The following is a 13,144-nucleotide window of genomic DNA, read 5'->3' on the forward strand; positions in this document are numbered from 1 at the left end:
GGGCCCGAGTCCTTGTCGTGTGCCCCACATCCCCCACTGCACACAGCCCCAGTCGCCCTCACTGCCTCCCCCCCACCTTGTTTTCCTGCCTGCTGTCTCCTTCCCAGTGCCACTTGCTTGTGGCTCTGGGAGCCTGGTCACCTGGTCCCTGAGAGGACAAAGTGTCAGCGTGGTGTCACCTGGCTAAAACCAAGGCAGGAGCTGCAGATAAGGAAGGGGTACCCAGAAGGCCCCTGGTGGCCGGGCTGCCTCTCGCTCAAGGACCCGCACTGGAAGAGGATCTGTGAAGTCTGTATAGGCGTGAGGTTGGGGAGGGCCGAGCTGACCTCCTGGACTTGTGGCTTAGAAGCCAGGCAGGGCTGAGGGTTTAGCCTAGCGGTTGAGATGCTAGTTAAGTGCTCCTGTCCCATGTCTCAGTGCCTCGGGTTCAATGCCAAGCTGCAGCATCTTCTGTCAGTGCAGACCATGGCTCGGATGAATGGGCTCATGACTCCCCGAAGCGGGACCTCGACTGAGTGCCTAGCTTGTAGACTTGGCTCATCCCTGGCCATGGTGGGCAGCTGGAGACAGAACTGGGGGCATGCTCTCACTTTAACTGTAAGGTAGGGGCAGGTGTTGTGGTGCCACTTGGGATACCTGCACCCCATGTGCCTGTTTAAGAATCCCAGCTACTCTGCACTTGCCACGCAGCTCCCTGCTATGTGTGAGAGGGATGTGCCTGGGAGGCAGCAGATGCCAGCCCTAATGCTTGGGTTCCTGCCATCTCTATGAAGGGCATGGACAGAGCACCTGACTCCTGGCTTCGGGCTGGCCAACCCTGAGTGGCACAGACGTTTGGGGACTTGAGCAGTTGATGGAGATTGATCTCTGCCTCTCTGTCTCCCATTGTGTCTACTCTGCCTTTCAAGTAAAGAAATAAATAAATCTTATTTAAAAATGCTAACTTGTGGAGGCTGGCACAGTAACTCAACAGGCTAATCCTGTGCTTGCTAGCCCTGGGATCCCACGTGGGTAATAGTTCTAGTCCCAACTGTTCCGCTTCCAGTGCAGCTCCCTGCTTGTGGCCTGGGAAGGCAGTGGAGGATGGCTCGAGTCCTTGATCTTCTGCACCCACGTGGGGGACTCGGAAGAAGCTCCTGGCTTCTGATCAGCTCAGCTCTGGCCATTGAGGCCATTTGGGACGTGAAGCAGCAGATGGAAGATCTCTCTCCCTGTCTCTCCTTCTCTCTGTAAACCTGCCTTTCAAATAAAAATAAGTCTTAAAAATTTTTTTATTTGTTTGAAAATGAGAGACAAAAGAGGGATGTCCACGCACTAATATACTGCACAAGTAGCTACACCAGCCACATGGGAGGCAGATACCCAAAGAGTTGGGCCATCTTCTGCTGCCTTCCCTGCATATTAGAACACTGAATTGGGAAATAAGCAGCCGGGACTTGCAATTGTGCTCAGACATGCATGCCAGCAAAGCAACAGGCGACTTAGCCTGATGCACTGTGTTGCAGGCCCCTGAAATATGTTTTTTTAAAGATTCATTTATTTTTATTGCAAAGTCAGATATACAGAGAGGAGGAGAGACAGAGAGGAAGATTTTCTATCTGATGATTCATTCTCCAAGTGGCCGCAGAGGTCGGAGCTGAGCCAATCTGAAGCCAGGAGCCAGAAGACTCTTCCAAGTCTCCCATGCAAGTGCAGGGTCCCGAGCCATCCTGGATTGCTTTCCCAGGCCACAAGCAGGGAGCTGGATGGGAAGTGGGGTGCTGGGATTAGAATCAGCATCCATATGGGATCCCTGCGTGTTCAAGGCGAGGACTTTGGCTGCTAGGCCACGGCACCGGGCCCAGGGACTTTTTATCAGAAAGGTAGAGATTTTATGGAGAATGGGCCCGGCGCAGTAGCCTAGCAGCTAAAGTCCTCACCTTCCATCTGCTGGGTCACTCCCCAAATGGCCACAACGGCCAGAGCTGAGCTGATCCAGGGCCCATCCACCTCTGCTTTTCCAAGCTCTCAGCAGGCAGCGGGGTCCCAGCATCACAGATGGAGCTTTAATCTACTATACTCTAGTTCCACTGCCTGAACAATTTGCTTGTCAATAAAGCATAGGAAGGGCCCGGTAATATAGCCTAGTGGTTGAAGTTCTAGCCTTGAATGCTCTGGTTCTAATCCCTGTGGCCCCACTTCCCATCCAGCCCCTGCCTGTGGCCTGGGAAAGCAGTCGAGGACGGCCCAAAGCTTTGGGATCCTGCACCCACGTGGGAGACCTGGAAAAAACTTCTGGCTCCTGGCTTCAGATTGGCTCAGCTCTGGCCATTGCGGCCGCTTGGGGAGTGAACCATCGGATGGAAGATCTTCCTCTCTGTCTCTCCTCCTCTCTGTATATCTGCCTTTCCAATAAAAATAAATAAATCTTTAAAAGAAAGCATAGGAAGCAGTTTAAAAATAAAGGAAAAGCAGAGGTGTGGGCTCATGCCCCCATTCCTACCTCCCCCATCTTGGATTTAACCCCAGAAACAGGAAGAAACGGAGGACCACAGCCCGAGGAATTTAGAACTCCTTCTTGGAGAAGTAGTGTGGGGGGGTGGTGACCATGGGAACCACAGGAATATTGCCCCATCCCATCCTCTCCTCTGAATCCAGCCTTCTGCTTCTGGGAAGAAACCCGGGGCACCCACACACAGGCGAGCAGTCTCTGGGTGCTAATTGGCATTCTGTTAATTAGCCTCATTGTTAGCACTAAGTGTTTCTTTCCCCAGGAGCCCATTACCTCCTTAACTGTGGGGTGGGAAGCCGGTTCCGGCCCGGCAGGCTGGGCCCAGGGCTAGATGCCTCCCGGCCTTCTCTTAGTCCTGGAGTTTCTGCAACAGAAACCAACAGCAGTGCCAGGGAGAAAAGCCAGAAGGCTTGGAATTTGAAGAGTTGGCTGCAGACCCAGAGTGCCAAGAAAGAACCTCTTCCTCCCCTGGTGGGTGGGAGGTCCCGAGGGTGCCTGTGTGAGTGGGCAGAGTGCTCAGTCATCCTTTGGGGCTCCTGCAATGAGTCTCAGATGTAATGCTTTACCTGTTCTCCCTTCCCATTCCTGGGCATGTTCCATCCCTTGGCTCTTTTTAAGTAATACCTGTGGTCAACTTTCCCATGTCCAGCCTAGGAAATGGGATTAAAGGCTGTTTCTTTCTTTTCACATTTTTTCCTCTATTTCATATGTTTATTTATTTTTAAAGATTCATTTTATTTTCATTACAAAGTCAGATATACAGAGAGGAGGAGAGATAGGAAGATCTTCCGTCCGATGGTTCACTCCCCAAGTGACCACAACGGCTGGAGCTGAGCCAGGAGCCAGGAGCTCTTCCAGGTCTCCCACGCGGGTGCAGGGTCCCAAGGCTTTGGGCCGTCCTCAACTGCTTTCCCAGGCCACAAGCAGGGAGCTGGATGGGAAGCAGGGCCTCCGGAATTAGAACCAGCGACCATATAGGATCCTAGTATGTGCAAGGCGAGGACTTCAACCACTACGCTAACACGCCGGGACCACTCCTGCTTTCATAATGGTCAGCGTAGAACCAGTCTTGGTCTCTATCCTCCCCACCTGTGAGATAATTGTTTGAGTCTTGGGTGGCCAGTTATCCCATCCTGTGATCTTGGTTTGCTCATTCATTTCTTTAATATTCCTCCTCAGGCATTAGTAAATTTATTAAGGACCTATTACTTCCTAAGTGCTTTACTTACATAATTTTATTTTATCCTACCCTCTCAATTATTACCTTGATGTTACAACTGATTAGAATTGAGCCTCAGACAGGTTAGCACCTTGTCTAAAGTACTAGCTTTGGATTTTTTTTTTCTCCTGCTTTCCCACGGTCTTGGTCTTGGTCTTGAACCACTACTGTGCCTTGGTCAGATAAGATGCTTTCCCTAATTTCAGTGCTGTTTCTAGAACCCGAAGTGGGTGCCAGGCCTGTTGTTGAACAAGATCTTTCCTGCCTTTAAGGGGACTCAACCGACAATTCAAATACTCAGGGCTTAAGCCAGGCAGCTCAACCAGAAGAACTAAACAATTTTTGTGAGTCAATAAGGGTTTCAGGGAGGAGGTGATGATCCAGACACGCAGGACAAAGCAAAGGGTAGCGAGAGCTGTGGTGTGAAACAAAGGCCGGGGAACATGGATTTCAGAATAGCAGGACCGTGGGACGTTGAACAGCCAAGTTTTGGACATCGGGACAGGGCACTGACACACCCCACACAGTCCACCCTGAGGAGAGTAGCCATTAGCAGGAGTCTTAATACAGGAGTGTGGTCAGATGGTTTTAGAAACACCCCTCTGGACATGGAGTGCAGACTTGAGGGGATCAGGCCAAGTAAGAGGACAGAAACTGGGAGCTTAAGAGGGCTGGTGGCTAAGGAGGGAAAGTTCCGGGTAGATGACTCGGGAGGGGAGCAGAGCCAGGCTGGGTGTGCACCCACAGTACTAAGAGGCGCATCCGCAGTGTTCCCCGGGCTGGTGGTGGGGTCTTCCACACTTGGGCTGGTGCTGGCACAGCCCTGGAAGGATTACCCAGGGAGGCAAGCCCAGGGCAGCAAAATCACTTGTTCAAGGTGGAACAGGCAGCCGAGGCGGAGCAAGACTCCTGGTCCTTCCCAAGCACTACCGGCCTCCAGCAGGCGCAGCACCAACACGACCAGATCTGAGGTGATCCACCCAGTCTCCTCCCCACGTACCGCTCCACTGAGCACCCAAGGGCTCTGCAAGCAACGCTCGGAGAGGTGCAGGGTGGCAGGTCTGATGTCGGAGTCCCAGTCCTGACACCCGAGACACCCTAGCCACCGTGGCCAGGGAAGAGGACGGGGTCTCCCGGCCTTCCCCACTGCAGCTCCCCCACTCCCCTGGTTCCTGCAGCCAAGTTCTCACGGACAGGCCCCTCCCTTGGCGGCTCCGCCGTTGCCATGGCAATTGGGTGGGTGGACAGCCCGCCCCATCCAGAGGCCACCCAGCCTTCGCGTGGGGAGTTACCATAACAACTGCCCTAGCAATGGAGGGGGCTGGGTCCCGCCCCCCTTCCCCCGCAAACAGAGATGGTGGGTGGCTTGACTGGCAACCGGGCACGCCAAAGGAGGGGAAAAGGGAAAGAAAGGCGTCACAGAAAATCTTAGAAAGGAACTAAGAAACAGAGGGAAAGGGCAAAGGGGAGGAAAAAAAAAAAAACAGGGAAAGGAGAAGAGGCGTGTGTGCGCACGCGCGCCAGCTGGTGGGTAGCGCTCCGCGCCCGCCCCGGCCGCCGCCCACAGGTTTCTCGCCAGTCCTGGCGCGCGCCTTCGCCGGCTGCACTGCGCCTGCGCGCAGGTGCCGGCGCCTAGGGGGAGGGGGAGCCCGGCGCGCTCGCGTCACGTTCGCGCCTCCACCCCGCCGGGGCCGGCCGCCCCGCGCCTGCGCAGCAGCGTCGGCAGGCTCGGGTTGCAGGCTCCGGGGCGCCAGCTCCTGTCAGTCGGTGGGTCGGTCCTCCCGCCGGCCCTCCCCCTTCCCCGGTCTCCGGGGGAGGCGCGGTGGAGCCCGCCCCCGAGGTCCCCCGATGGGGGAGAAGCGGCGGCGGCGGCAGTGGAATAGCCGAGCCGGAGCGTGAGCGGCCCCGGGGCCCCGGTTCCCCGCGGCGGCCATGGGCGACCCAGCCCCCGCCCGCAGCCTGGACGACATCGACCTGTCCGCCCTGCGGGTGAGCCGCCGTCCCTCCCCACCCCCAGCCTCGCCCTGCTTCGCGTCCTCGCCGCCGCAGGGGGAGGGAGCGTGGCGGCCGCACGCCTCACGTGCTCGCCGGGCACCCCCTCCGCCGGCCGGTCCCGAGCCGGGGCGACCCCGGCCTCTGCCCCGGGCCACCCGGCGCCGCCCTCCTGCACCCCTTCGCCCTCCGTTCGCTGCAGATTCTGGGAGCCCGTTTCGGTCTCCACCCTGGGGGCGCCCCGCCCCCACACTTCGCTGCCACCCTCACCTTTACTCGGGCGCTCGCGAACCCCTTTCTTCTAGGTGTTCTGGCAGCGGGGAGGTGGGCAGGGGTCACTCCGGCTGCCCTGAACGCCCCCCGTCGTCACTGCAAAGGTCTGCGTGGCGACCCCTGCCCCTCACTCTGACTCGGATTTTTGACTTTGCGAGTGTCTCCGTCTGCCCTGGTCGCTCCCCTTCCGCTGGAGCCGCAGCTCTGCCCACTTGCAGCTCCTGCCTCGGTGCAGCCCTCCCTGGCTGGCCCTGCTCTCGGGTTTCTAGCACAGCAGTCCGGAGCCAGGCATTTCCGGTCTCAGGGTCCCCGAGTGTTGCATTCCCAACTCCGCAGCGCGGGGTGGACAAGTGCACGGGGCCGGAAGCAGGAGGAGGGCCGGTCGCGGCTTTTCTTGAGAAACTCCAGCACCGGGCTGGGCACAGGGTGTTTATCTGTGTGGATGCACACAAAACACACGCGTGCGCGGCCTGTGTCACCAGTGGGGAGACTTGGAAAAGCTGGGGTGGTGGGGGGAAGCCCTGGTGAGCTCTCTAGGGAGGGGGCTCCATAGTTAGAAAAGGGGTCGGGGGTGAGGGGTTGTGGCGAGAAGACCGCGCAGTGGAATTCTTGAAAATTCCATTTGTTGTCCCACGTGGGGAACTTGACGGGCTCTCAGCCGCCCCGCTGTGTTTTTCAGCACGGAGTTTGGGCTTGAGGGCGATTTCGGGGATTTCAAGGTGAACATTCCAGATTGTCCCCCAGGTGTTAGCTCGAACGCGGAGCCCTTCCAGCTGGCTTGACAGCCCGGGAAGGGATGGGGAGGGAGTTCCCAGGTGTGGCTTCGCAGCTTCTCGGGAGGCCCCTGCTCCACCTGCTTGCTTTCTGGCTTTTGAATTAGCCAGGGAGCGTGGCCGGGAGCGGGAAGGCGGTCAGCTACACGGGTGCCCCGGATATGACTGGAGGGGAGAGGACAACTGAAGACAGCAGAGTCATGTTGTTAATTGGGTTTCAGGCGGTGACACAGTTTTGGTGTTTTTTTTTTTTTTTGCCATCCAGGTCATGATTTTGCCGTCCAGGTGTCATGTTGAGCCTGGAAACCCGGCTTGCTGCTGGAGAGAAAGTGATGGGGGTTTGTGGGGATGCGTGGCCTTTGTGTGTGTTGAGGGGTCCCGCCTTAGAACGGAGACTTCCAAGGGCAGCTTAGCCTCGGGTGTAATACAAGCTGGAAATGCAGGCTAGCCTGACGACCCATCCTGCACTCTCCTCTGGGGTACACTCCACCAGCCCATCCCCTCCTTGGTTGTTGATTAACTCCAGCTACAGGTTCCAGTGGCTGTGATGCCGGAAATGCGACACAGAATGGGTGCTTCCAGACCCTGACCTTTGTTTTGAATCTCGGGGGACCCTGCTGGGGCTACCCTCAGACTCCTCAGCAGTTCTGTAGAACTACTCTCTCTCTGACCTTGGGTGTGGATGCCTCCCTCCTGGACTTGGCCCTCTTGAAACCTCCTCCCCTACCGTGCTCCTCTCTGCCCCTCCAGAGAGAGCCAGCATTCTTGTTTTTGGTCCTTCTACCTGTCCTGCCTTGAGCTCCCGCTCAGCCAGCCCGGTCCTCCAAGACTGGGCTGTCTGAGGGACGGAGCTGGCCAGCACCTAGCGCCTGCGTCCTCCTTTCTGGTGACCTGCCCTCAGTCAGTACCCGTCCCCTCCCCTCTGCCTGGGAGGGCCGCTGTGGTCCCTGCCTCTCCTTCCTCCCCCTCCCCTCACAACAGCCAACTTGGTGGGCCCCTCGGTGCCTGGCTGGCCACCTGGAGAATGAACAGCAGCTTGTGTGGCCCTGGAGCACAGCCTGGTGTTGGGAACTGGGTGGGAGTGGAGCATAGCACACACAAGCTGGGTAGGGGAGCCCAGGGGCCTGCCTCTGTCCTTGAGGGCTTGGTTTTCAGCTGGCAGTGAGAGTCATGGTCTGGTATTAAGGAAGACTGAATTGTGGTTGTCCCTTGGCTGGCTACGTGTGTGTGCGCGCGTGCACACATGCACGGGGTGGGGGGGTGGTTGCGTGGGGAGCCACAGCCACCTGTGACGCCTGGGAGGTTCTCTCCTGCGGTGGTAGGGACAAGCGTGGGATTTGGAATTGCAAGATTTGAGGCCAAGTCCTAGTCTCCTTACTTTCTGGGTTCCTCTTCACCCCTGACAAAGGGCCCTGGGCTGCCAAGCTCCCTTTTCTCGTGTGTGTAGTGTGGATGGTAATAGTACTGAGCCCATAGGGTGGATAGGTACATGAAGTCTTGCTAGGTACTTAGTCTTGCTGCTTTGCTGTGTGTGCCACTGTTATCAAATGGTATTCAGGGAAGTCTTCCCGTGTAACGGTATCTAAAAGGGCTCCCCTGCTTCTTTTTTCTATAAAATTTTAATGAGGTACTTAAAAATTTTCATGCAGGATTGGAATCAAAGGGTAAATTATGTGGGCACAAATCTTTTGAAATTCATGCACAGTTTTTCCAGGCTAAATTATTCTCTATAAAGTTTTTGAGGATCCCTCATATGCTTGGATTTGAACCTTTTTTGGCACCAAAACAAAGTCTAAATTCCATTTCTCATAAACTTTTTGAACTGCTTTCATATATAGCATTTCCTTTGTCTATTTTATAATCATTTTAAGTAATCTTCATCACCAGTAGATGTGTGTAATTAGACTAAAATTTAAGTGGAGTAAAACCTGGGATTTTTACCAAATGGTTCATTTCTGTATGCCCAGGGCTGAGGACAGAGTTTTGTAGAAGGTAGGGGCTCAAACGTTTGTTGAGTGAGAACATGTTATAACCAGTGAGAACCTTAGCGCAGTGCTTACTAAGAGAACATGTTCAGTAAACGCCAGGCTGTTCGGCTTCCTCTCATTCCTCTCTTCTGGGTACAGTAAAACAAAACAAAAACAAAAATCCACCATTTCGGAGATGTCTTTGGAGTCAGACCTAGTTTGGTGGTAAGCTGAGTTCTAGCAGTGCCCTTGCTCAAGAGAGGAACATCCAACACAAAAGTGGGCTCCTTGTATGAAACCCTCTCTGTCTCCAAGCTTGGTTGTCTTCCAAAAGAATCTTCTGATTCAGAGCTCTTGGATGCTCCCAGGGCCTGAGTGGAAGAAGAGGCCGCAAGGAAGAGCCAGGTCCCAGGCTGACCTCCTGTCTTTTGCTGGGCTCCTATTGGTCAACCCATTTTACCCACTGGCCGGGTTGTCTTTGTGTCTCATGGGCTGGACGTTTCGGACTGTGGTGTTCCCTGAGGCAGTGGGGCTGTGTGGCTGGGACATCGCAGGGGCTCATTTGAGGGGGACTTGTTGCTAGGTGGGGGCTGCAGGCAGAGATGTTCTTTTCCCACTGGTTTGATGTTGTTGTGTCTGTTCCCTGGAGCCGTCTCTTCCTCTTCCTTTTCTCTCTGCGTGGCTGTGGAGCCAGCAACACTTGGAAAGCTGGCAGTTCTGGGCATGTTATTTTGAGGCGGCTGAGCGACGTGGGTGGGTGGGTGGGTGTGGGTGCTGCTGTGTTCTGATGTGCTTGCCATCCAGGTGCCCCCAGCAGGTGCCTTCCCACTGTCCGCCTGCAGCGGGGGTGGGAGGGCCCTGCGTGGTGACTTTTCTTCCCTGGAGAACCTGCAGGTCGGGGGTGAGGCATTTGGCTTCTTTGGCATCTTGGCAGAGTGATGGAAGGAAGAGTCTGGAGAAGTTTCCTGATGCCATATGGCTAGCTGGTCTGCAAACAAGGGAGAGACCGCTTCGCCAGTCTTTGTGCCATAACTTAGGCCTGGTAACCGCAGCCTCTGGTGGGATGTGGAGGAGAGGCACTCTGGGAGACCAAGGTATTGAGAGTTGAGATCACAGACATTAAGAGGGTCATCTTGAGAGCCAACTGGCCTACTCTTCGCTCTTAACCCCATACCCCAGAGAATGCAGTGCTGTGTAGATTCCTGATTTCAAACCCAACCTCACTCTTTCACCTTTGAACTGTGCACGTAAGATAGATGACACATGCAGCTGGGACAGGTAGAAGAACATCCTCATTTGTCATTTGGGGCCAAGATGGTGGGAAATGTGCCACTGCTCGTGACGCTGAGCGTTCTCTGCTCAGTCTGTGCATCAGAGGTGGGCATGGTTTTAGCATCCAGCAGGCCTGGGCATTGAGGCACCCCTGGGAGCTGTGCTGCTGTCTGCCTGCACATGCTTTCATCTCCAAACAAGTTGAGTCAGAGGAAATTATCCATCACAACCTTTCCTGTGTTGTCACCAAGCACTCAGGCCACTGTCATGGGAATCGGGTCTAGGGACCGTGAGAAGGATGCAGGAGTGAGATCCGTAGGACACCGAACGTTAGCTAGAACTCTGGGATCATCCATGCCAGGGGAAAAAACAAAACAAAACGCCTTGGCAGGCACGGGGCTATCCCTTTCATAAGTGGTTGCTGTGTTCCTTCAGAGCTTGGAATCCTTGAGGTTGGGATGTTTTTGTTTGGTCTGATTGCCACAAGTTGCAGTTGTCGGTGGAGAGTCATGTTGAACTTGCGTGCCCAGTTCCCAGCCCTCTGTCCCTCCAGTAGCCCGGCAGTCAGGTGAGCAAGTCGACACTGACAGTGCTTTTTCTACCCACCCCGTACAGGGAGATGCAGCACTGCTCTCTGGGGTAGGACTGGCCGCAGCTTGTGTCTCCACTTCCTCATGTTCTCTTCCCAGTCTGGCTGTCCTTATCTTGAGCCTGGGGTTCTCCTGGCTGTAGGGAGTTCCTCTAGAGCGTGATTGGGAAGGTACCTGAGGCTGTTTTCCATAAGGGTGAGGACTAGTGGAGGAAGGAGAGGAGAGATGGAGTTGTAGTAACCCAGTGTCCGCTCCTGAGGGTTTTGTCCTGTGACCAGGCGGCACGAGGATGGACCTCGCTGTGGGCAAGAGTTCCTGTTGTTTGTGGGAAGATCTAGAACGGGCACAGAGAATGTAGTGTAAACAAAACAGTTTGTTTTTAAAGATTTATTTATTTTTATTACAAAGTCAGATATACAGAGAGGAGGAGAGACAGAGAAGTCATCTTCTGTCCGATGATTCATTCCCCAACTGAGCCGCAACGGCCGGTGCTGCGCCGATCAGAAGCCAGGAGCCAGGAACAACCTCCAGGTCTCCCACATGGGTGCAGAATCCCAAGGCTTTGGGCCGTCCTCAACTGCTTTCCCAGGCCACAAGCAGGGAGCTGGATGGGAAGTGGAGCTGCCGGGATTAGAACTGGCGCCCATATGGGATACTGGTGCGTTCAAAGTGATGACTTTGACCGCTAGGCCACGCGCTGGGTCCAGACACGGTGCTTGTACAGGAGAATAGTGGAGAGAGACCTGAAATAATCATGTCGATAATGGCAAGCTATGATAAGAGTTGTAGGAGAGGGGCCGGTATGGCAGAGTTGCAGGCTAATTTTCAACGTGTAAGTGCTGGGATCCTGTGTGGGTGCCAGTTTGTGTCCCAACTACTGCACTTCTGATCGGCTCTCTGTGGCCTGGGAAGGCAGCAGAGGATGGCCTGAGGCCTTGGAACCCACATGGGAAAGCGGTGGAAGAGGGGTAGGCTCCTGGCTTCCCATTGGCTTAGCTCTGGCCTTTGCTGCCATTTGAGGTGTGGGCCAGTGAATGGAGGACTTCTTTCTCTTCTCTATCTGTAAAAGCCCACCTTTCAAATAAATATAAATAAATCCTTTTTAAGATTATTTTTAATTTTTTTGAAAGGCAGAGTTCAGAGGGAGGGACAGTCAGGAAGATCTTCCATCACTGGTTCACTGCCTCAATGCCCCTGACAGTGCTGGACCAGGCCAAAATTGGGGTCCAAGCCCATGCCTGCTAGGATGCATTAGCAGGAAGCGGGGTAAAAGCAGAGCTGCTTTGACAGGACCCAACCCTCCATCGTGGGTTTGGGTGCTCCAGGGATGGCCCACTCCACTGTACCACAGCACCACCCCCAGTTTTCCTTTTATAGAACAAAAATGGCTGGTTAGTTGGTTGGTTGAGACATGGGTCGCTTGCCAGAAGGAGTAGGTAAAGGTGAACCAGCAGGAAGATGGCCAGAAGTTACGATGGGATGGGATCCTAACGTGGAATATTGGATCAGCAACCACAGGAGCTCCAAACTGAACTTCCAAAAGGTTTCTTCTGAAAATTCCTGTGGGAGACAAAGCTCACATGACTCCTTTAGCCAGCAATTTTATTAAAAAAAAAAAAAAAAAAAAAAAAAGATTTATTTATTTGAAGGGCAAAGTGACAGAGCACCACTTTCCATCCGTGGTTTACTCCTCAAATGGCTGTAACAGGTCCAGTTCAGGCTGATGCCAGAAGTTCTACCCTGGGGCCCGGCGGCGTGGCCTAGCGGCTAAAGTCCTCGCCTTGAACACCCCGGGATCCCATATGGGCGCTGGTTCTAATCCCGGCAGCTCCACTTCCCATCCAGCTCCCTGCTTGTGGCCTGGGAAAGCAGTTGAGGACGGCCCAATGCACTGGGACCCTGCACCCGCGTGGGAGACCTGGAAGACCTGGAGGAAGTTCCTGGCTCCTGGCTTTGGATCGGCACAGCATCGGCCCGTTGCGGCTCACTTGGGGAGTGAATCATCGGACAGAAGATCTTCTCTGTCTCTCCTCCTCTCTGTATATCTGACTTTGTAATAAAAATAAATCTTAAAAAAAAAAGTTCCACCCTGGTCCCCGCTGTGGATATCAAGGGCCTGAGGACGTGGGCCATCCTGTGTTGCCTTCTCGGGTTTCTTAGCAGGGAGCTGGATGAGAGGCGGAGCATCCAGGACATGAACTGATGCTTCGGTGGCCAATCCCACTCTTCTGTTCCCCCATGGGGTGGAGGGTCTTTGAGTCCTGGACCCACATGTGGCTTGGCAGGACATGGGTGAGTGCTTGTCATCTAGGGCTGGTCTGTAAGGGGAAGGGTGTAGAGAAATGGTGCTGATGGGTGAAAAGGGTGAGGTTGTTAGGACCGCAGACTCATCAGGTCCCTCTCAGGGCTGGGGCAAAGTGGGGAGGTGCTCACCTCGCCTCGGCAGCGAACAGGCCTCCTTAACACAGGCCGGGTGCTAGCTGGTGTCCCAAGGCAGAGTGGAAAGTCTCCCTTCTTTTGCTCCCAAGAACCATTTCAGGATGCAGACTGTGGAGAGCCTGGGCTTG

The 13,144-nt window shown here is 54.7% G+C and overlaps 1 protein-coding gene across 9 annotated transcripts in view; it reads left to right on the top strand.

The window, feature by feature from the left end:
* Positions 1-5,401: 5,401 nt before the first annotated feature.
* The window catches only part of MINK1 (misshapen like kinase 1), a 53,813-nt gene continuing 46,070 nt past the window's right edge, over positions 5,402-13,144 (top strand). For 7 of the 9 annotated variants that reach the window (XM_058676377.1, XM_058676379.1, XM_058676381.1 and 4 more), the window contains exon 1: positions 5,402-5,699. In XM_058676377.1, the coding sequence (XP_058532360.1) occupies positions 5,643-5,699 (57 nt within the window). In that variant the 5' untranslated portion in view covers positions 5,402-5,642. The remainder of the gene's footprint in view (positions 5,700-13,144) is intronic. The other 2 variants (XM_058676380.1, XM_058676384.1) reach the window with 1 other exon arrangement.

The sequence above is a fragment of the Ochotona princeps genome, chromosome 17, assembly GCF_030435755.1.
Source record: "Ochotona princeps isolate mOchPri1 chromosome 17, mOchPri1.hap1, whole genome shotgun sequence".
NCBI classification, from domain to species: domain Eukaryota; kingdom Metazoa; phylum Chordata; class Mammalia; order Lagomorpha; family Ochotonidae; genus Ochotona; species Ochotona princeps.